We start from the raw sequence: 22,551 nt of genomic DNA on the forward strand, positions 1-22,551 counted from the left end.
GGTTTTACAATTGAAATGCACAAAATAGCGAACCAATCAATAGTGTTGGAATCCCACCGGTCTACAGAATAGGCAAGGCATTAGATTCAACCCCTGAACACTAATCAAAATAGAAAAAGAATAAAACACAAATACACACTACAACTTTCAACCAAACATGCAGAGCTACTGCATGACAATATTTCCTAATATTTTTGTATTTCTTAAACATCCATTCATCCATTGTGTTTTGTTTATCAGACATTGGGTTGTGTGGTAGCAGGTTCAGTAGGGAAATCCTGACATGCCTGACATCCTCCTCAATCTAGGGGATCCAAAAGCTTTCCGAGCCCAGATGGATTTATTGTTCCTCCAGCAGGTTCTGGGTCTTCCCCATGGTCTCCACCCAGTAGGAGGGCCCTAGAAACCCTCCAAATGGAGGCGGCCAGCAGGCATTTACTCAGGTGATACTTGTTATAGAAAGCCTCACAACCAGAGTAATCATGCAAAGGGAAGGCTCAAAAAAGAAATCACGTGAAAGAGAAAGACTGTGGTGGATGTGACTTATTTTTCATAACACACAACTTAATAATGGAGAATCAAATGATAATCCTATCTGACATAGTCCATAAAGAAAGTCAAAAGTGTGTCTGATGTGTTAAATTTCAGGAACACTCAAAACCTAAAATGAAATATTGCAGAATGAAACATTAAAAATGATTAAAACTGACAAGCTCGACAGTTTTTTGCCTATTTCCATTGCTTGCTGTGGAAGGCTTCAAGCTCTCCATTTGAACTTCAGATGGGAGACTTTTCCTGCCGCTGAGCAGAGATGTTCCTCCAGAGACTGTAGGATAGGACATGATATTTCTAGTAAAATCCTTGTAATTGAGTTGACATGCTTTTAAGGCAACCTGAATAATACAGCACACACACAAACTCCCATCTCACAGAAGAGCAGCTGCAGATCAATTAATCAGAAGCATTTAAATCTTTATGCGACTCACAGCTGCTCAGAACCAGAACTTGGGTCTAAAATTTCTGTTAGGATCCGTATTTTTTAGCAAAAGTAACGAAAATGTGCTTAACCTTTTTGGTTCTTTGATAGTTCTTGTTAAAGATTACTTTCCTGAAATGTCATTTGGGTGGTTTATGTGAAATCCACAACAAAAACTAATCTGCTAGGTTTAATGTCCATTTTTGTTTAATTTCAACTTTTTTAAGCATTCAACTCATAGAAAAAATAAAATGGAAAAAAAAGAGAAAGGAGGCATAAATGACTCAGCTGTATTTTTTTTCTTTTTTTAATAAATCCATTAGAACTAAGGGAAGACAATCGGAGAAGAAAATGCTCCAAGGAATTGGTGAACTTGTGTTTTAATCACTTTCTAAAATCACATGTCATTTAAAAAGCTTTTTATTCTTTATTGCTGCTAAAGTTGTAAAGTTTTGTTGCGTTCTTCTTGAGGAGAAGCATCAAGTATGAGCGTGAACCTACAGGAAGTGAAGGGAGCACAGAAGGCGGGATGCATCTACAATCCCTGGATCGATGCTTGCTAAGCGCTCCCTTCTGCTGCCATCTGGGAGAAGATTTTAGGACAAACTCACCAAAATGCAAGATGATACGTCCATTAGCTAAAAATGTGGTCATGACAAACTTGATGAAGCAAAACAGCATGCGTATAACATAAATGAGTATGTTTGAGGAAACAAGTGCTAATTCAAATATACTTTTTATGCTGGAGATGTTATAGCAAGGGTGCTAGCTTTAACAATGTTTTCTCTACAGCATTTGATAGTTGTTTTCTTAAATTGTTATAATATTTAGAAAAATGAAGCAGCCTTTATAAGTTAATAAAACATTTTAGGATTTTGCTTTCAGAAACACTTAGCTGAAGCAAGACTGACTTGCTATCTGGTGAGTAAAGTGATTTAGCTAATGTCAAGATCAGTGGATGGATCAGAGGATTGTTGTGACAACGTGCTGAAGGTATTAATTATAACTCTACCTTTTTTCACAAATTTGATGACGTCATTTTATTTAGAGATATCAGAATACAGGGGTTTTGTTCCTCAAACTACTGATTATTGTGAACGTGTCTATTCTGTCATTTTCCACGAAAGATTTTCTGTTAGTGGGGTATTCAGTGAGGCCTTTTTTTTAATTTCACATTGGGTGTAGGAACAATTAACTGGTTTTGTTGAAGTCATAGCTCCATCTTGTATGTTTGCATGGTCACACACTGTAAAGAAATTGCACCCTTATTTGGAAGGTTGTTCCTTGGGATTTGTGATTTGGTAACCGGGTCGATACATTTCCTTTGTCATATGTTGCATTCCACCATCCTTAGACAGCGAGGCTGAATACAAATTCCTGCCACACGTTTCTATCGAACAGTGTTGCAAATCCTCCGTTTCCTTCTTCTTCAGAACTGTGTGCTGCTTTTTGTCGGTCTATTGCGGCTATCTGCAGCCTGTTAGTAAAAAGTTTGGGGCACTTATGTTTTTTTTTTTTGTGCTCTGCATTTTTCAGTACACCGCACATGACCTCAGTCCTCTGCAGAAACTGACGCCCTGCTTCATTTCAGTCAGTCAGTCACTCTGCTGCTGTCAGCAGGATTTAAAATGTGGTGCTCTATCACAGACGGATGCCTTTACTGACTAATTCATTTTTCAGAAAATAAATGATTACAACTGATAAATTAAATATGGTTTTTGTGAAGAGCTCTTGGGAAACGTATTATTTCTTCAGTCCTGCAACTGTTTTTTTGTTGTTTTGGTGGCTTGAAAGCAATTTTATGCCAGCTAATGATTTGCATTATTTTTCTCGCTTTAGCAAACAAAAAGCTGCCCCAGGATAACAAACTACACTGACTCTCACATCAAGTTTATGCCTCCAAATAAAATCAAGATGACACTTATTCATATTTGTACATGAAAATTAGTTATGTGAGTGAATAGCTGACCAATACAATCATACAGCTATCCAATTGTGAAAAAGCCTTGTAATATAGGCTGCAGGCAGCTGGATACTCTTTGCTGAGCACAGAGAATGAAGAGAATATGAGCATAAGAGAATAACATTTATGATTTATTAATCGATGAAAGAAACCCTGCTGATTTATGTATGACTTCTTTAAATATAGCTCATGTAAACTGGAAGAGTAAAGTGGATGTTCCAACCTAGATTCGTGTAGGGTCTACAAACTTAAGATCAAACATAATCCACACCATTTGAGCCTGTGTATGCAAACATGCTCCACTTAGAAACTAAATATCAGACTGCGAATCAAATGCCAACTTTGACAGATACTGAATGTATTGATCACAATTTAGTGATAAGAAACACAAACCTGATCAAGAGCTTGGCCAGTAAGTGTAATATCCAAATAATATGAGAACAGTTTCCTCCAGCTAATTACTCACCTCATCAAGTTTTAAGTCTTGTCTCTGTTAATCTTTTATGACTCACAGAAGCACAAGGACTTCGTTTTAAAGGGACAGTTATGGAGTCGATTTAAGCATCTTACCTAAGAACAGAAAGCACTCAACGACAAATACAAATCCTATGATGATTATAAATGACCAAAGACACAAAGCAAGATCCTCAGGTTCTGAAAACCATAACCTTTTTTCAGGTTTCTGAAAAAAGGCTTTGGCAATATTGTAAGAAAGTGACCCAATAGATGTGCTCTGTGTTTAAGATTAAAAACTTTTGACATTAATACGTGGTAAGATTATGTCTTTGTGTTTTTTTTTACAAGCTAATCCAAAACTGTATGTCTCTTCAAATTTAGAAGTAAAAAAATGTGCATGAACCGGGGTTAAATCCTGAAATTTTGACCCAAACTAATGACTATTTGGTTTGGGAAAAGAACCTGTGACAAATTTTAAATTCAGTTTCAGCATCATCTGTTTTTTTTGTTTGTTTTCATTGATTTCAGAGTTGAATTTTTTGGCCAACTGGAGATTATCCTATTTATGTTTTTATTATACAGTTCGTCTCTTGACTTTTTTAGTAACAACCCCTGTCGGAAATCTCTGGCTTCTCTGCTTGTTGCTGAACAGGTGGAAGCCGAATACAGAAGCTTTCTCAACTCTTGCTCTAATAGTGGAAAATTACCCTCCAGAGAACTGTAGTGAATCTACCACCAGACAATGCCATAATAAACTAAGTGTTGATTTAAAGCTCAATAAACCTAAAGTAGAGGGCTTCAGGGAGTGACAATTTTCTGAAAAGGATGATTTTCAATGACCCAGAGGAAAGTTAGCCCTCCAACTCAAGGTGACTGAAAACTGAAAACCCCTACAGACAGTAATCAACAATGTTTCCAATAATGTTTCATTTATTCACGACTCTTGCCAGACTTGGCCTTATCATGCTTACTTCCCACCAGTGTGCTGATATAAAATGACTCAATAAGAACACATGAATGAGGATCCTTTAAAGGCAGAAAAGTATTTTCTGATCAATGCTGTTTTTCAGCTGCAAAGAAAATGCTTTAGAATAAAGTAAAAAGCAAACTGAAGGTTTCCTCCCATACCCGTGGGTCCCATCATCAGACTTACAGCCAGCCTTCGTCAAACTCAGTCATCCTTGGATTCAAAGTGACCTTCCCCAGAGTCTCAATCCACCAAGATACAAACCATTCTGTTTGATGCTCGCCAAGCCATATGCCTGCTGTCATTAGCTGCCAGCTTGTCGTTATTGTTTGTGTGAATCCAGCTTTACTTGTTGTTTATTCTGTTTTCCAGTGCTTTATAATCACTTCAGAGAAACTCACGATGTGTTTCTACTCGGGTGTCATCATAACGGTCCCTGGGAAATTTCCTGGACTGCTCCTGCTGCAAAGAGTTTACCCGGAAGTCCTTCACCAAAACTCTTCTGAGCATTGATATACTTATCCAGACCTGAGATCCACAGTAACCACTGGAGTAACAACACTGGACAAATCACAAACAACTTAACTATAACCACTGCCAAACAATCATATTTAACTAACCTCAGTCTTAACTGAATGTCCTTTTGCCTTCCTCGCCTCTCCTCTGGAGGTTAGTGTTTGACCTAACCTCCAACTGAACTGCGATTATTCTTTTTCCAGTAGTTGCCAATGAATAGTTTTATTATCCATTTCAAAAGTTATTCTTTGTTTCTTGCATCAGTCAAGTGCACAAATCTTGAATACTTGACAGAAAAAAAAGGCACTGAATGTAGTCTGACTCTCAAACTGCCAGACTTGAGCTATGAGTAGAAAGTTAACGACTCTTTTTGATTTACGGTGACATTTTTGATTTTCTGAAATTTACAAGCATAAACAGTTTAACGTGTTGTTAAGATAAAATGTGAAATTGTGGCACTGAGGAAGCTTGACATAAAGAAAGTTTGAACAGTCCATGCTCAAACTTGCTTTGTTTTGAGATATGGACCAAATATTGATTTTGGTGTAAAAATGTTTTATAATAGCAGTTATATTGTTGGCACCTGCGGAAATAAGCATTGCGCATCGGAGGTAGTCAGTACATGTTGTAAAAAGAGTCTTGGATGATAGATGAAATATGAAGAAAGAGTGCTTTTACCAAAAAAAAAACTTAGAAATCCCTGTTTCAATAGTTTAACATTTTCAACAGCTCTTCCCTGGTTTGAACAAAACATCCATCAGTCAAGGAGGGCCTCAAGGCTCCGCCCTAAGACCACTATGCTTCAGTAATAATGATACTTTACTTGGTCAAATTATTTCACACAATATTTTTCTTTATTTACACCCATTTACTCACTTATCTTATCAAGTGTCTGAGAGTCCTGGTTATGTGCTAATCAGCTCAAATTAATAATTTTTTTATTTGATGAAGAATCCTTCCTTCTGTTATCATCTCCCAGAACGGAACCAGCCTTCTTTGTCAGGTTGTTCAGCCTGTTTAGGTCCCAGACTCCTGATGCTGCTGCCGTCACTGATGACAGCAAAAAAGGTGGAATTGTTTGTTCCACGTATAGAAATGAAAGCTAAAGGGGACAGGGCCTTTCAGTCGGTGGCTCCAAGACTGTGGAAGATTTTGCCCCTGCCACTTAGTGTTGCTGACTCTGTGGAGGTTTATAAAAAGCAGCTGAAGACATTTTATTTTCCCAGGCTTTTACGTGATAATTTTATTGCGTTTCTAATGCTTGCTTCTTTGTATAATTTAAGGTTGATTTTTTCGTACAGCGCTTTTGTGATTTTATGTCTGTGAAAAACGCTCTATAAATAAACTTTGCTAACTAGATGACACAGACTTAGAGAAGATATGCAGCATATTGAAGGACCTAAGCTTCCTCTACAAGTAGAGTCTCCTCTGTCCTTTCTTTTAGATAGCTTCATTGTTGCATCTCCAGTCCAGTCTGTTTTCCAGATGAACATCAAGCTATTTATAGTCTTCTACTACTTTCATGTCTTCTCCCAAACAGTGTTTCACCTAACCATGTTTCTTTTGAAATCTACAATCATCTCCAACAGCAACAACAATAACAAAAACTTGCATGGCCAGTCCTGATCCAACGTCGTTTAGCCTTACATCACATCCAGAAACCTTATGTCTTCTGACATCAGCCTGCTCTCCGTCCTTCACACCAGACTGATAAATGTTAGTAAAAGAGCTTTCAGAGTCACAAACAGGTTTCTTTGAAATGCTCTTCATGTCCACATCTGCAACACTCCATTCCTGGACATGTTTTTAACGAATATACTGTACATAACCAGTTGTTTTTATTTTATTTTATTTTTATTTTAACCCTGATCTTTGTGAATTAAGAATCTGTGAAAGTTTTAGGAATTTTCAAACATCTTCAAATCTTCTAAAATAGTAATTTTGGTCTGTAACATTTGATACACAATGAACCAAAAAGTATTTTATAAATTAGGTGTAAGCCCCCTTTCCCTCACTCTCTTTACTAAAGTCAGAAATATCTCACAACGCAGCACAGACAAAATGGCAGCAACACCTCCTCTATCCCCTGAAGTTTATTTAAAGAATACTGCAGCATAGACACTACTGGGCCAAGATGTTAAACACTCTCCAGATACACAAGCACATCTCTGCACCCCATATTGTACCAGCTCATCATCTGCACTGTTTGCCTGGTGCCAAACTAATACATCTGCAAATGAAAGCACGGGAGCCAAATTTCAAATTAAGTGACCTCCAGCAGACCTGGGATATCTGCTGCTTCCAGGCACCAGGAGCTTTAAGGAAATCTGGATTTAGGGGGCTGCCAGAGAAACCATCTGTGTGCTGGGACTGCTTAAGCTCCATCAGCTGTGCTGTCACCCTTAACTCTGCTTCTCCATCTTCACTTCAATGTTTGAAAACTGACTAAGAGCAAACAGTAAATTCCCTTTGCTTTTGGTATTCTCTTAGTATTCATCAACGCTGAACTGTCTAGTTGTTAAAGTCACATGGATGTAAAGTCAATACTGAGAGGTTCTGATTTTAGAGTCAAGACGGGAGTTTCTCACAACAGAGATATGTATTCCATCAAGTTTAGATTTGGTCATGGTAAAAAGAAAGTCTGCCCTCTTTTATTGGACAGAATTCAACAGAATTTGTGATAGAGAAGCCAGTCTACTGAGTTTACTCTTCTCAGAGTCACTTGTTGCTGCTCAGAGATCCAGGGAAATCTGCAGTCTGTGGTGCCCTACATTATTTCTTAGCATACTAATATGCTAGATGGGAATTTGTGGATTTGTTTATTAATTATTGATTAAGACGCATTTCTGTTGCAAAAATCTGGCTTCAAATCCTCTCTGATTACTCTTAAGCATGGAGATTATTAGTTAAGCAAATTTGGTAGACTGAGCACTAAGACATCCCAAACTGTGACAGAGATGGTTCATTCCTTGATTTCTTCTCACATAAAGTATTTAATTATGTTTTTACTTGCCTCTGTAAAATTTCTCTGCAGCTGTTCAGCTTTTGACCAGATCCTCCAAGGGCCTCCATGTTCCAGCATTACTGATCGCTCTTCACCGGCTCCCTGTTCAATACAAATTACAGTTTAAGGTTGGGTTTTTTTTGGACTTTTGCACCTTTGAAGAACCTTTATAAATTCCTGAGTCTCTCTGGCTGTATGTCACCACGACCCTGAGGCTGACTGATTCGTGGGCTGTTATCTATCCCTAAGTCAAGGCTGAATACTAAAACAATAAAACTGAACTCAGTCTTTTCCATCTACTTCATTTGGACTCGATGGTGCTGCTAAAAAACACAGTTGAAGACTGTTTTTCTTGTAATATTTTGCTATGAAGCATCAAATGATTTATAAGTGTTATCTAAACTACATTTTCATTCTTATCCTACAGTTTTAGATGTGTTTTCCGCTGCTAATTTAATTTTACACAAACATTTCCACTTCGGCATCATGTTTGTTCGATGAATAAGTGTTTTTTGCAATTCTGATTCCAAATCAGAATCATATTTATTGGCCAAGCTTTGTGCACAAACAAGGAATTTGACAAAATTAGACTAAAGATGAATAGGTATATGGATCAGATTCTCATGTCTACTGCTAAATATGGTGAAAGACCAAAGATGTTGTGGGGCTGATCACTGAAACAGCATCAATGAGGACTAGAGAAATTGTTCAGAGAACACGATCTCTCAAAATCCTCCTAAAAACAGTTCAGAGGACATCTTATGCTCTTATGTCTTCCAGGTGAAGTTTCAGCACAGGCTAGATTGTTTCAGTGCTAGTGTGAAAATGAAGATATGAACAATGGTTTTAGTCTTTAAGAGTGTAAACAATTGAGCAACAAGATATAGAAATATTGGTAACCTTCCACTTTTTAAATGCTGTATACTGGCTCCTAACCCTTCTCCTTTTAACTCTAACCTCAAAAGTTGGTAGCCCTGGTAGAACACCTGTGCTTCTGCTTATTTCAAGCATTTTGGTCATGATTGATGGTTGTTGAGGAGCCTAATGGCATCAGAACAGTATCAGACACATGATCTGTAAATTAATTACAGAAAAAAAAACATACACTAAATTAGCTAAGAGCATAGGAACCAACATGAGAACAATATTGGGAGGCAGTAAACTAATTCTTCTTCTTTGTAACCTCATGCATTAAAGAAACCAGAAAGCTTAAAGGGGTGAAGGGATATTATGTAAAATCGACTATTTTGAGCTATGTATAATGTTGTAATGTTATTCATTGATCAAGAACATACCTGAAATGTTACTTTGATTCTTTCGTGCATGTAAACTGCAGGACATTGACCCTGAAGGCCTTGATTTGAGAACCCATGATCTAGTTTGAAGCATAAGCAAGCAGCTCTTGAGGATTGGACTTGGGCACCCTGCAGTACAATACACTGAATAAGTAAGTATACTTACTTATTCAGTGTATTGTACTGAATACAATACAGTACAACTGTACTGCAAGACAAGCAGGGCTTAAAAAAATTAGAAAATGCAAAAGTAATTTCAAATATAAGACCCAAAATACAGAATTTAGACAAAAGTAACCAGAGAATCTGTACATTTGTCTTCTTTTGAGCTCAAAGATACTTGCCTTTGATTTAAGGAATAATCTTTTCCGACCGTCAAAGTTGTATTTCCAGCTATTGATTTCTGAACCTCTCTGTTGGGAGGTTTCCGCCATACAAAACATCTGATTGGACAAGTTTCAGTGGTGCCACCCTGTCCCCCAGTGGTCATATATTGGTACTGCAGGGATCGGATTAAAGAGCATTGCTAGAAATACCCGGAAGGAAAGCAAACACTAATAGACAGCAGTGTGTGAAACAGAGGTAATATAGCAGAACGATGAGTGGGGCTGTGAATTTTAAAAACTGTGGCTCTGTGCTGATAACAGGAGCAAACCGCGGACTCGGGCTGCAGATGGTCGAAAGTCTGGCGAGTGGAGGTTTCTCACCGGGGAAGATTATAGCCACGACAAGAAACCTCACCGGTGCGCAGGTACTCTGACTCTTTAAAATGCAGTTTCTTATAATTCCCTGCTTTACTTCTCTCATCCATAAAATGATAATATAATTTGGAGCCATGACGAGCTCTCCAGGGTAACAGAAAATATGCAGAAAGGAAATTAGCTTTACAACATTCAACCAGATGTCGCTATTGTGCTCTGACCAAAAATAATTCCTTGAGAAGTGACTTTTTGTTTATTTTTGACTTACAGAAACTTCAGGAACTGGCCCAGAAATACGCCAACGTCCACATCGTGACTTTGGGTAAGACTCAGAGGAAGGAAATAATGTAGAAACATGACATGATGAAATAGAATATGTTTAGAAATCTAACATTGCACAAAACTGTGATCATAAGATTTATACAAAATCAAATAAGTCACAAAATATAAACGCATCATTGTGTCTTAAGTGTAATATTACAAATGAGACATGAGGGAAAAAAATAGAGTGATGCAACAGTATGCAAAATATCTGCCTGGTGAAAACATACAAAATATTTCATTTGTGTCTATATTTTGGATTTCCAGTTTAGTTTTTGAAGACATTGATTTACTACTTTGTTTTTTTGTGGCAATAGTGCCCTTTATTCAGCAGTAGCTGAAAGGAAAATGGAAAAGATAGAAATGAGATAGAAAATGACTATCAAGAAATGAACATTCTCCAGATGGAAAGGAAAATGGACAGAATTATTCACCAAACAATAACAAAAAACAAAAGTGTTAATAAAATAAGACGAAAACTGAAAGTCTTCCAGCTTATCTGTCTGTTAGACCATCTGTCTTTCTTTATTCAACGGTAGCTGGAAGGAAAAAGGAAAAGGCATCAATACATTAATTCATCCATTAACCTACCTGTTCATCAATCTACCCATCGAAATTTGAGTCTGGAATCATTGGATTTTGCACATGACAAGGATTTTGATTTGTTTTGGGTAATCTGCTGTGTTTTTCATGTAGATGCAGTGAATCAGGAGAGCATAGAGAAATGTGCTGAGGAGGTCGGCCAGCTGGTGAAGGAAGAGGGCCTGAACTGCCTGATAAACAACGCAGGGATCAAAGTGGTGGCCGACTTCCATTCTGTCACGGCAGAGAAAATGATGGAAAGCTTCCACACCAACGCTGTCGCTCCTCTGATGATAACGAAGGTGATTTGTAGCTTTCCAGAATTCAGATGGCGAAAAAAATAAAATAAAGCGCTTTCAAAGAAAATCACTCATCTGTTTTCCCAGTCATAAGCGGGACACTGCGTGGGTTATTTCTGATTGTATAGGACACTAACACAAAAATGACCTTGATAATGAAATTTTACTAAACTCCCTGAGCCCCGAGCTGTCTGCATGTCATAAATATTAATTAGGACTTTTGGTTGTGGTAAGCCTTAGAGGACAGGCCAGAGGCGACAGAGCAGCACCCTGTGCAGTTGAAAATATGAGCACTAATCAGGGGCCTGCCAGCAGGACAGATTCTTGCTGACACAAAGTTTGAAGGACATTTTTGTTTAAACTGCAAGGCCATAGTCCTGCATAAAGTCCCTCAGTAATGACTGGGAACAGTGACTCATGTCGAGTGGAAATCTGGTACTGTTCTCTTGCTGAGGGCTTTAAAACTTTATCCTTCTATCTTGTAATAAGTAAGAGAAAGCTCTAACATTTGATGTTTGCAGCCTTATATTTTGTCTTTATCACAGCAAGTATTTTGTTTTCATTTGAAGATCTGATAGTGTTATGTTTTGTTTTTTTTCTCGGAAAATACTGGAAATATTTTCCCACTTGGAAAATAAATGATTAATCGGAAGCAAACAGTTGGACACAACCTCTTGAAATGTGATATTTTGTGTTTCACATAATCAAGACTTTTGAAGCCAAGAGTGAAATACTTCAAGGGGTATTTGTAGACGTTATACCAAAAGAAAACACAAAACACATTGTTTTGAGTCCTCATAAGTTATTAAGAGAGTCTTCTGTGTATTATTCTACCAGCTTTGCACATGTAGAGGATCAGCTTTTTTATGCAAAACTGCTCAAGATCAGTAGATTTGCACTGAAGTGTGGTTCTACAGAGTTCTGACTCTAAAGTAGAAAATGTATCACACACTCTTTAGATATTTGTTTGTAACGCCTTCCATATCGTGATCATGCAGAACTGACTCATAATGTTCCAATGGGTTGCATTGAATTCTGAGGTTGGAAACATTTAACAAGTATGGATACTTCAGCAAGTTGCTGTGTCTTTTTAGTTTTTATATCTAGCAACTAATATTGGCTCAATCTGATATCAGGAGTATTTTCAAAAAATGTTAACATTTTTCCAAAATGTTAACACGGACTCAGATTTTCCACATGCCATTTTTTGCTTTCTGGAAGTGAGGCCAGCTTGGACCTCTTTGTCTCTGACTAATCAGCTGATTGGTCATGAGATTGTAACTGTTACAATCAGATGCACAACATAGATGGCACCTTTTTAAAACTGTGTTAACGATTATGATGTGTTTTGCAAAATTAATGGAAACTTTCTGTTGTTATTATACTGCCACCAGAGGGAAGCACTAACATAGTCTGTGCATTTCAGATAGCAGCATTGCTGCAGATTCTTGAAATTAAAAGAAAAAACTACAAATAAAGTAGCAGCTGGCCATTAAACTGGTTGTGCCTATTGTACATTTGAATGTAAATGTCTGGTTTTCATTGTGATCTTGAACTACAATGTTTTATTTTTTGTCATCCGTCAGGCATTCCTGCCTTTGTTAAAGCGGGCAGCAAGCAGAGGAGCATCAAGAACAATGGGGATCCAGAGAGCAGCCGTCATTAACATATCGTCTCTGCTGGGTTCTGTGGAGCTTAACTGGGGCGAGAGTTCCAACAACTTCAAATGGTACCCTTACAGAACATCCAAGGTATTAAAACACTGGACCCACTGGACCTCCTCATAATGGTACCACTGACTGGGGCTCCACATATATGGAGTTTCTTTTTCTCTTAGCACTTGTTGACTAGTTGACTCAAATTTAGCATTTCGACTACCTGGCTGTAAAGAGAAGCCTTTGGCGTGTTTGTGACCTAATTAACTGCACGTATATGAAAACACACTAAGATAGAGATTCCTCTGCTGCACTGTGGAAAGATTCCCATGATTTACTTTTAAAGACAAGGAAAGGCCTGTTTGGATTTGTTTTTGGTTTATACTGTCAAGATTTCTAGGTGTTCTGGTTTGAAAACATGATGATATTTGGGTTACCTGCTGCTTGTCTCCTCAGAGTGCTCTGAACATGGTTAGTCGCTGTATGGCACTAGACCTGGAGCCTGATGGGATCCTCTGCATGATGATACATCCTGGCTGGGTTCGCACAGACATGGGAGGCTCTGAGGTAAGAACCTACTGTGGGTGATGTTTGTGCCCTGGTTTTTTTTTTTTCAGAAAGCTATTAAAAGCAAAAAGATTATCAAAATGAGATTCTACATTTAGGGTTAATTTGAAATGACATGAAAAGTGCTCTGTAGAATATACTAGCCTGAAATCTATCGGCTGTGACAGCTTTATTTGGAGTGTGGAAGGTCGTTCTACTAATTTTGAGGAGCATTATGGTGACTAATGGTGGTCTCTTTTTTTGTTTTACTTTTGTTTGTTGCAGGCGCCTTTGAGTCCCGAGGAGAGCATTGCATCGGTCCTGACTGTGATTGGTGGGCTGACTGAAAAGGACCATGGGTCGTTTCTGGACTTTACAGGAGAGCAGTTGCCATGGTGACCTGTTGATCAGCATGTTAATAAGCAGTATGATTTTAACATCAATCAAAAAAAATTGTAACAACAGTGTGAATTTATCTTAATAAATGTGCGTCAGAGGCAGTGAGTTGCCAGAAATTGCTTCTCGTCCGAACCTACGACAAACTAGGTGGGAAGTCTATCTCTAAGTTCCACTTTTGCTTCAACAGACCTTTTATTTATATAAATAGGTATGTTGATTTGATATAATGTGGTCGTCACTTGATGACCAAAAAGACCCAAATTTTTTTTGATCATCAAATGGTGATGATGGCTAAATGTATGCAGGCGTGAAACAGTTGTAAAGTAAAGGCAACCTGGTTATATTGCATGTTCCATGTGGAAGCAACTGCCCTACATAATCCTTAGAGAACATTTGTCAATGAAAATGTTTATCAATTAATCAATTTATTCTTTAAGATAAAATATTTTTCTCAACTTGTGGTCTGGGTCATTATTGAATTTGCATTTTTTTTTTCTTCCTGCAATGTCTCTTCAAACACCAAGAAAACTGACCGAACGCATATTTTCTACACCGTCTGCATCGTAAAACAGCTATGAGGCCGTATGTGAAGAGGATCATTCAGCAGCTGGTTTCTATCGATAGCATCACCTGAATGTGTAACGTGTTTTCTCACTTCCAAGTTTATTGAAGTGTGAGGTAAATTCCAGAAAGAGACGCTGTGAGACACTGGCCTTGTGCCCCACTTTAAACAAACAACATATGCAACAGGTTAATGCCCTGTAGTAACCCCGCATCGAAAGCTTTACTGTTCCATGCACTCAGATTGTGCAATCAGCGGACGCTAAAGTAGATGGACAGTAGCAGGATGTGGTGCTATTTTTCTCAGCTGAGAATTTACTTGATATCCAGGACTCTATTGTTAATAAACACTTAAGAGATGCCTCATCCTTCAGCTAGTTATCGACTATATACATACATGTTTAAGGTCAACATCTCTTTGAGAATCATCTTTTTGGTGCTGAGATTCTATTTGTCTGTAAAACAGTGTTGTCTTTGCTGTTTTTCACAGACTTAAACAGAGGAATTGGAACATACGGCTAAAAATCAAAGTGACTTTTTAAAATTTATGCACAGTTGAAACATCAAGCTGAAATACATAGTTTCGGAAGCTTACCAGACAAAAAATTAATAAAAAAAATAGAACATGTTTGGACAATTAGAGGCAGTTTGCCAAAATAAAATAAAAATGGCTTCATATCAGAACCTATTTGGGGAGTAAAACAGCAGTTGGTTCTCCATTTGTTTCTGTAAAAGCCTACTTATAGTGTATAATTCCTTCCGAAGCTGGATGTTACCGTGACCGTGAAGGCAGCATCAGAAAGTTCAGGCAGTGCAGACTCGTCCCAGCTGGAGGCCGAAGGGAAACTGTTACAGTTATAATCTCATGCAAATGTTTCACTTCACGAAGCTAGCTTGAAGTCCTGTTTCCACCAACCAGAACTTATATGAGCGCTTTTTAAATTACCGCAGAGTCGAAAACTAGTATTTTACGGAGGGGGGGGGATTTTTTTTATTCCTCTTTTACTTATGCTACTCAAAGAATAAATGTTTGTACTGCAGCCCCTTTTGTTAATCATTGACGTCCTGTTGTCTAAACAAAACACGCGTGATCGAGAAGAATCAATAGGACAGTACGTAACCAGTGCACGTTTTATTTGCCTCAGCCTGCATTAATCCCTCCGCTTTAAAGTAGTTTAACTCTTATCTTCAGTGTAAATCAGGCATGCACCATCGCATATGGTAAAAAAAAATCAGCCTGCGGCTCGTCTCGGTGTGAGTGACCTCTCTCCGTATTTGTTGCGCCCTCGTCGTCAGCAGCTGCTCACGAAGCGCCGAGCTGGGCCGCCGCAGCTGCCCGACAGAGAAGATGGGGTCAGCGGGTCGCATGTGCTGGGCGCTGCTCGCAGTGGTTCTGTTGGGGCTTCATCACTCCGCCGGCTTCTGGATCGTCAACGTCGTTTTCCCACCCAGCACTAAACCCAAAGTACCGAGCAACAACACTTCGCCGCTCATTATAGGTAAGAGGAGAGGTCTCTTCCGTCATTTTATGTCATTTAAATGTCTACTTCACCGAACGCGATGGATGTTTGAGGAACATCTTCCCTATTCAAACTTCCTGATAAATTATCTGTGGGGGATATGAAATCTATCAGGGCGTCTGATCTGACTGTATTCTAATATGTGCTACTCATCTATATTTTTAAAAGTAACCATCACGCCCTGTGAACTACTTCGCATTTCCAAACATATGTGTTTTTATTCAGATTTAAAGGCATAAACAAAAAAACAAAAAAACAAAAACAAAGGTTCACAATTTCGAAGTGCGCCACAAAACTGCTAAAACATACTATTTCTCATAAAAGACAGTATAACTCTGGGAATCACCCAAAAGCGTCCCTGGTAACACTGGAGAAGCTGCAGAGATCCACAGCTCTGGTGGAAGAGTAATAATTATTTTTGGTCAGTTCCACAGATCTAGCCTTTATGTAAAAGTGGTAAGAAAAAACTTTAAGAAGTCTTGTTTAAAGTATGAAAGAAGGTTCTCTGATCAAAAGAAAACCAATGTATATCCTTTTGGCCTACATCCTAAATGCTATATATGGTAGTGAAAATATATATAGGGCAACTCAGGAAAAAGAAAAGGCTTTGAGACAGAGGTTCAGCTTCCACCAGTAGTCTAAGCATAGATCCAGAGCTGCAAATCTCCACATGTTAGAATGGTCCAGTCAAAGTCCAGACCTAAATTTAATCAAGAATCAGTGGCAAGACACGAAAATTGATGTTGCTAGGCACTCCATCTAATATGATTGATCTTGTGACTTGTGGAAAGCTGATAGTCATATGCTTGAAGTCTTGCAGCTGCACCTGTAGTGAAAGATAGTTTTTCAAAGTTTTTGACCCAGATAAAATGTGGAAAAGTAAAATATTCCCTCCGAAGAAAGAGTTCTCCTCCTCAGTGTTTTTCATATTTTTCTTTCTCAAGTTAAATGTAATTCGATTCTTAGATCAGTCACAATATCTACTTGTTCAACGTAGACAGTTCTTTCATTAAGGTGATGTTTTCAGCATCAGAGTTCGATTAGCTCCTGTAGGATTCAACACAAGGATGCTAAAACACCTGACTGTTGGAAACGGACTTCCTTATTTGGAGCATGATCAAATAGAGCAGAAGATACAAGGTAGATGGTAAATAACAGTTACTCTTCAAGAGCTCAAAGAGCAGGTTTATGTTAAAAACAAGTTTGAATGTTCAGTACTGGGAAAATGTCATGAGTCATTCCTAGTTTCTTTGTATTTTCCTTTCAAACAGACTGAATGTCCTGCAATCAGACCATTATCAGATGAATGTTGTTTAAACCGTTTAGCTCTGACTTGCATTTTTTAGACATAAAGCCTCATACACCCAAGGGGTGACCCAGTTATTCAAGATTTGAGATTCAGTTGTCACATAATATGACATAAAACAATACCAAAAATGAATCTTCAAGGTCCTCAATAAAAAAGACTGACAAAAGACACAAGCCTGACATACCAAACAACTTATTAAAGAAAAATCTATGATAAAATTCCAACTATTATCTGGAAACAAATGTGTGCCTCATTGATTGGCAAAATAAAATGACGTGGCCTGAAAGATATTAGAAAAACGTGCCTATGTTTGATATTGCCTCATGCTTCTTGTTGTTTTAAGTGGGCTTAACTACTCAGCCACTGAAATCTATATCCAGTGTGGCCATCAAGGACCAGCAGGCCAAGTATGATGCTGCTAAATAGAGATTTGGTACATACAGATTTGATCTGTTTTGTACTTTTTGTGTCACACCTAAATGTTTCAGATTCATCGTGGGTGTTTGAGTATCAGAGATAACCTGAGTAAACTCAAAATGCAGGTTTCACTAACTTTGACTAAGCCACTCTAAAACCTTAATTTTTGGGACATTCAGAGGTGTTTGGCAAATTTAAGATGATGTTTAGGTTTGTTTTGATCAGAAGTGGTTTTGGCTTTGGAACCTTCCTATGGATGCTATTTCTGTCCTGTCTCTTTCTAATTGTTGAATCATCATCAGTTATTTTTCACTTCCTGGTTGAGCTGTCAATGCACGGTTGGCATAATTTTGTTGGAAGGTCATTCCCAGGAAAGTTTCACCAATATTCTGTGTTTTCTCCGTCAGTGGATAATACCTCGTACTGTGATTTGCTTAGAAATTACTTTATAAAACTTTCTAGTCTTATATATGACAATTATTTCATTGCCACCTTTAAATTCCTTCAGCATAATATGTTTTGGTTTTAGAGCTGTAGACTTCATGTTGTCTGAGAGGATCATTTTAACCAATTTCTTGAAAGGCTTGGCAGTAACCAAGCGGGGGTTGGCTTGTAAAATTTTACCCCAAAAAAATCATTAATCACAATTTGCATGAAATTTAACTACCAACGGTTGCATTCAAGCGATATTTTTGCAGATCAGTGATGATTGCAATTCAATGCAGTGTGTTGATAATGAAGATTTATCGTTCCACAGGTGACCATTTTGCTGCATTTCTTTATTATTAAATACAACGACTTGAAGTATGTATATGATGTTTTCTGTTCAGTGCCTGGGAACTTGGGGAACCGTCTTGAGGCCAAAATAGACAAACCAACATTGGTTCACTGGTTCTGCTACAAGAAAACTGAAAACTGGTTTCCTCTGTGGATCGACCTCAACATGTTCATGCCAATAGGTGTGGACTGCTGGATAGATAACATCAGGTAACACACTCTGTCCTAAGTTGTCCAACAACACCTGTGATTCTGCTGGTGTCTGCTTCTCTCTTTTACATTCGAATCAATACTTTGTTTTACTCTGAATCGATTGATATCCAGACTTTAAAAATTATCTATTTTTCAGTTATTTTATAAATCTATTTTGTCGCTCGTGTTTTTTCTTTTCTCCCTTCAGACTTATTTACAACAGGACAACACGACGCTCATCCAACTCACCAGGGGTGCAGGTCAGAGTGCCGGGATTTGGGGAAACCTATTCCATAGAGTTTCTTGACTACAACAAACTGGCAGGTAAGACGACTGAACCAGGGTTAACTAAAAGCCTTTCTACTTCAACTCACTAAATTGATTTTAAATTTGGTTTTCATATGTTTGTATGCAAGTTACTAGAGTATGACTGTGTTCTTTCGAGGTTACTTTCATACTATGGTGGAACATTTGGTCAACGTCGGCTATGTCCGGAACGAGACGGTTCGTGGAGCCCCCTATGATTGGAGATTAGCACCAAGTAAGTGGGTGTCCTGTTAAAACGCCTAATGTGGGCCAAGTTTTTCATCCATTTTTTTATTGCCACTGTAACCACTAGCATTGAAACAAACCTAACACACAGTACAACACAACCACTACCATGCTTGATAGTTTTGTGATGTGTTCTTAGGTCTAAAAGTCAAACCAAGGTTAATGAACTGGTTATCAATCATGTAAAGCTAATTAATCATTTATCTCAGTCCCTCTGCATCAACAGAGGGAGGAATTTCAGGTGGTGATTCTGGAATGAACCTGGACGTTTGATTTGATCCAGAGAGAACTCATCATCCCTCTCCTGTCTTCACAGATGAGAACACAGCCTATTTTCTAAAGCTGCAGGAGTTGGTTGAGGAGATGTACAACCAGTACCAGAAACCAGTTTACCTGCTGGGACACAGCATGGGCTCCCACTACGTCCTCTACTTCCTCAACCATCAGCCAAAGGCCTGGAAGGACAAGTACATCAGGGGTTTTATTTCCCTTGGAGCTCCGTGGGGGGGCGCTGTTAAAGCACTCAGAGTTTTGACCTCAGGTAAAGTTTGCTGGAACAGAATCTGCAGCAGATGATTAATGGATTATAGCAGAAACTTGATGTTTTTTTTAATTTGGCACCAAGTCAGGATGTGCTGGTGAGTTTGTAGCTTCTTGCTGTTCACTTCCTACTAAAATTCACTGCAGGTGAAAATGACGGCATTCCGATGCTTTCCAACGTCAAGATCCGCGAGGAGCAGAGGATGATGACCACTAATCCCTGGTTGCTGCCGTCAGAGGAGGTTTGGCCAGATCACCATGTTTTCATCTCCACTCCAGCCTTTAACTACACCCATCGGGACTACAAGCGTCTTTTCACAGACATCAGCTTTGAGGATGGCTGGTAACTGAGAGCTTTTATGCTCTTTTTATAGCTTCAACCAACAAAATTATGCTTTTAAGACACTTTTATATGGATATTTATTTATTTTTTCTGCACCAACTTTATACAGTACACATGTGAAGGAGGATGTTTTGGTCAGAACCTTTTGTCTTGCATGTAGATCTATTTGTTGGTAAACTATTAAAATATTTAACTCACTCACAAGATTTGAAGCATCTTTGTTGCATTCCTGAAAACTTTCCACATCTTAAGTAAATGGCTTTTGGCATTTATCTAAGCTGAAATTAAATTCAAATGTGTTTTGACATGTTTGTTTTAGGGATACGTACTATCTCAGCTTTGACTTTCTTAGGATGTGGTGTATCAGTGCCCCATGCTGGTAATGGAAGTTATATCCTCCACCAAAGGGTTTTTAGCAGCTTCAGTTTCTGTAAAGCTAATTTGAAAACGACTACAGATGCTTTCAAAACAAAATCATGTGGATTATGTAAGAATAAACAGCAATAACAATTAAACAGGTCTTTTTTACTGATTGCAGGCACATGTGGGAGGACACCAAGAACCTCACCAGTGCTCTCCACCCGCCCGGTGTAGAGGTGTGGTGCATGTACGGTGTGGGGCTTCCGACGCCCGTAACCCATACTTACGACGAGGAGTTTCCCGACGGGGACCCGGTGGACTTTGTTTACGCTGACGGGGACGACACGGTGGACAGCTTCAGCATGGGCTTGTGCAAGCGCTGGGTGGGGCAGCAAGAGAAGCCCGTCCACGTGACAGAGTACAGGGGCCTGGCCCACCTAGATATGGTGTTCCATGAGAAAGTGCTCAATCAGATCCAGCAAATCCTGGAGGGTAAATCTGATGTTCCCGAAGAGGTCGACGTCCGGTCAGATGCTATATAGCAGTTCTGTGTTTGATATTACTGGATTCCTGTGTATACATGTAAAAATAAGCATATTTGGTCACTAGGTTCAGCTCTGAAGGGGTCTAACTCTGACCTTCTCATTTAAACTAAAGTATTGGTTTATCTGTTCTCTGTTTATTCCCATATATATATATATATATATATGTGTGTGTGTGTATATACATATATATATATATATTTATATATATATATATATATATATATATATATATATATATATATATATATATATATATATATATATATATATATATATATATATATGTTTATATGGCTGGTAACTTACATAAACACATACATATTTGTGTTTATATGTGTATATATACACATACAGTATATATGTGTATATATACATATATACAGTATGTGTATGTGTGTATAGGGTCTACCTTTTTAGATCTGCATCAAATCAATGTTATTTTTAAAGCATATGTTCCACCAACTCGAAGGTAACAGCTGTTTTTGTAATGTATGTTTTCTTTCAAGTTTATATTTTTGTAGAGTTCAGAGATAAAGTGGAATAAATTTGGCAGTTCGGTGTACATTTTAGATAACTTCACTGAATATTGTCTGTCCCTCTAAACTAAACTATTGATGCTGTAAAAAAAAAAAAATTGGATAATCTTTTTATATCCAAAATTCACTTTTAAGTTTGTCTGTGATGTCTTTAGATTTTGACATGGAAAGCAAGTGTTCCTCATGTATGATACTGACATTAACGGTACAACAGTGTTGTCCAGATTTATAAACAGTATACAAACAGCTGGACTGATGAAACCAACAATGTGATATCCTTTAAACTCTAATGATGACTGTTGGATGGTCAGGATACTGCTAGATAATCTATTGCTGCATTCATGATGCCACTATTTATGTCCTCTGGTATCGATTTTTGACATGCAATCATTTAAATACTGGATAAAATTACAGTGGATCTAAAAAAGTGTGTACATCCATATAAAAATGCCTGGTTTTTGTTTAAAAAATAGCACCTGATTATTTCAATGTGTTTTTCTGTCTTTAATGTAACACATAACCCATACATTTAAATGAAACATCTCTATCTAAAGGAAACATCTGACATTAACCTTGTTACAGACGTGTGCACAACTTTAAATGAACATTTTGTTGAGGCGCCTTTCAGGTCAGTTTCAGCATACAGTTTCCTTTAGTTCACATTTTGCCAACAATTAAAGAGAATTTGATTAACCTGAATAAAAATTAACCCCGTAGCAAAACATTTACTTTTACATCTTTTAGGTAAAGCTATAATGGTCAAAGAAAAATTAAAATAATGTCATTGTAATTTTTTTTTCAGGAAATTGTAAAGGATAAATGTCATATTAAAGATCCAAAATTTTCCAAAATATTATTCACGGTCTCCTTTTTCACATCACAAAACGCTGTCATTTTTATCAAAAGTGTGTGTGAACTTTTTGTCTCCTCCATCTTTCTAAATCAAATTCTTCATGGCCATCTGTTTTTCTTTGTTTGTTTTGTTGTTGTTCTTGTTGTTTCACACTGAATTTATTTTTAATATGAATGCTTTTCATTTTTGAATGCTTCCTCTAAGTTAAGAATGTTCAGGCTCCATACTTTTCCACGCTGAAATTTAAAAGGCTTTATGAACGACTGAAGATAAAATCCTGAGGAGAAAAAAAAGAAAAGAAAAGAAAAAAGGCAACGATATAGTTATTTCCAATAATCATTTTAAATATTGATTCATGTGGCTTAC

The 22,551-nt window shown here is 37.8% G+C and overlaps 2 protein-coding genes across 2 annotated transcripts; both read left to right on the forward strand.

Annotated features, from left to right (window-relative positions):
• The first annotated feature begins 9,680 nt into the window (after positions 1 to 9,680).
• Positions 9,681 to 14,135, forward strand: LOC102230335 (C-factor-like). The gene is made up of 6 exons (XM_005814956.3): positions 9,681 to 9,928; positions 10,149 to 10,200; positions 10,896 to 11,083; positions 12,667 to 12,831; positions 13,192 to 13,302; positions 13,567 to 14,135. The coding sequence occupies exons 1-6, from the start codon at positions 9,776 to 9,778 to the stop codon at positions 13,678 to 13,680; spliced, it is 783 nt and encodes a 260-aa protein (XP_005815013.1). The 5' UTR covers positions 9,681 to 9,775; the 3' UTR covers positions 13,681 to 14,135.
• Positions 14,136 to 15,362: 1,227 nt separating this feature from the next.
• LOC102230865 (phosphatidylcholine-sterol acyltransferase) lies at positions 15,363 to 20,980 on the forward strand. Its single transcript, XM_014474902.2, has 7 exons — positions 15,363 to 15,740; positions 18,318 to 18,474; positions 18,665 to 18,780; positions 18,902 to 18,997; positions 19,325 to 19,549; positions 19,696 to 19,891; positions 20,430 to 20,980. Exons 1-7 carry the CDS (start codon positions 15,590 to 15,592, stop codon positions 20,791 to 20,793), a joined length of 1,305 nt encoding a protein of 434 aa, XP_014330388.1. The 5' UTR covers positions 15,363 to 15,589; the 3' UTR covers positions 20,794 to 20,980.
• Positions 20,981 to 22,551: the final 1,571 nt, after the last annotated feature.

Source organism: Xiphophorus maculatus, chromosome 2 (assembly GCF_002775205.1).
Source record: "Xiphophorus maculatus strain JP 163 A chromosome 2, X_maculatus-5.0-male, whole genome shotgun sequence".
NCBI lineage: Eukaryota > Metazoa > Chordata > Actinopteri > Cyprinodontiformes > Poeciliidae > Xiphophorus > Xiphophorus maculatus.

Excerpts from the sequence above, each read along its gene's own strand:
- LOC102230335 (XM_005814956.3), top strand. The coding sequence starts at position 9,776 with ATGAGTGGGGCTGTGAATTTTAAAAACTGTGGCTCTGTGCTGATAACA. Across the intron at positions 9,929-10,148 it reads GAAACCTCACCGGTGCGCAG|AAACTTCAGGAACTGGCCCA; the intron begins GTACTCTGACTC and ends TTTGACTTACAG. Across the intron at positions 13,303-13,566 it reads CAGACATGGGAGGCTCTGAG|GCGCCTTTGAGTCCCGAGGA; the intron begins GTAAGAACCTAC and ends TGTTTGTTGCAG.
- LOC102230865 (XM_014474902.2), top strand. The coding sequence starts at position 15,590 with ATGGGGTCAGCGGGTCGCATGTGCTGGGCGCTGCTCGCAGTGGTTCTG. Across the intron at positions 18,781-18,901 it reads TGACTACAACAAACTGGCAG|GTTACTTTCATACTATGGTG; the intron begins GTAAGACGACTG and ends TGTTCTTTCGAG. Across the intron at positions 19,892-20,429 it reads ATCAGCTTTGAGGATGGCTG|GCACATGTGGGAGGACACCA; the intron begins GTAACTGAGAGC and ends TACTGATTGCAG.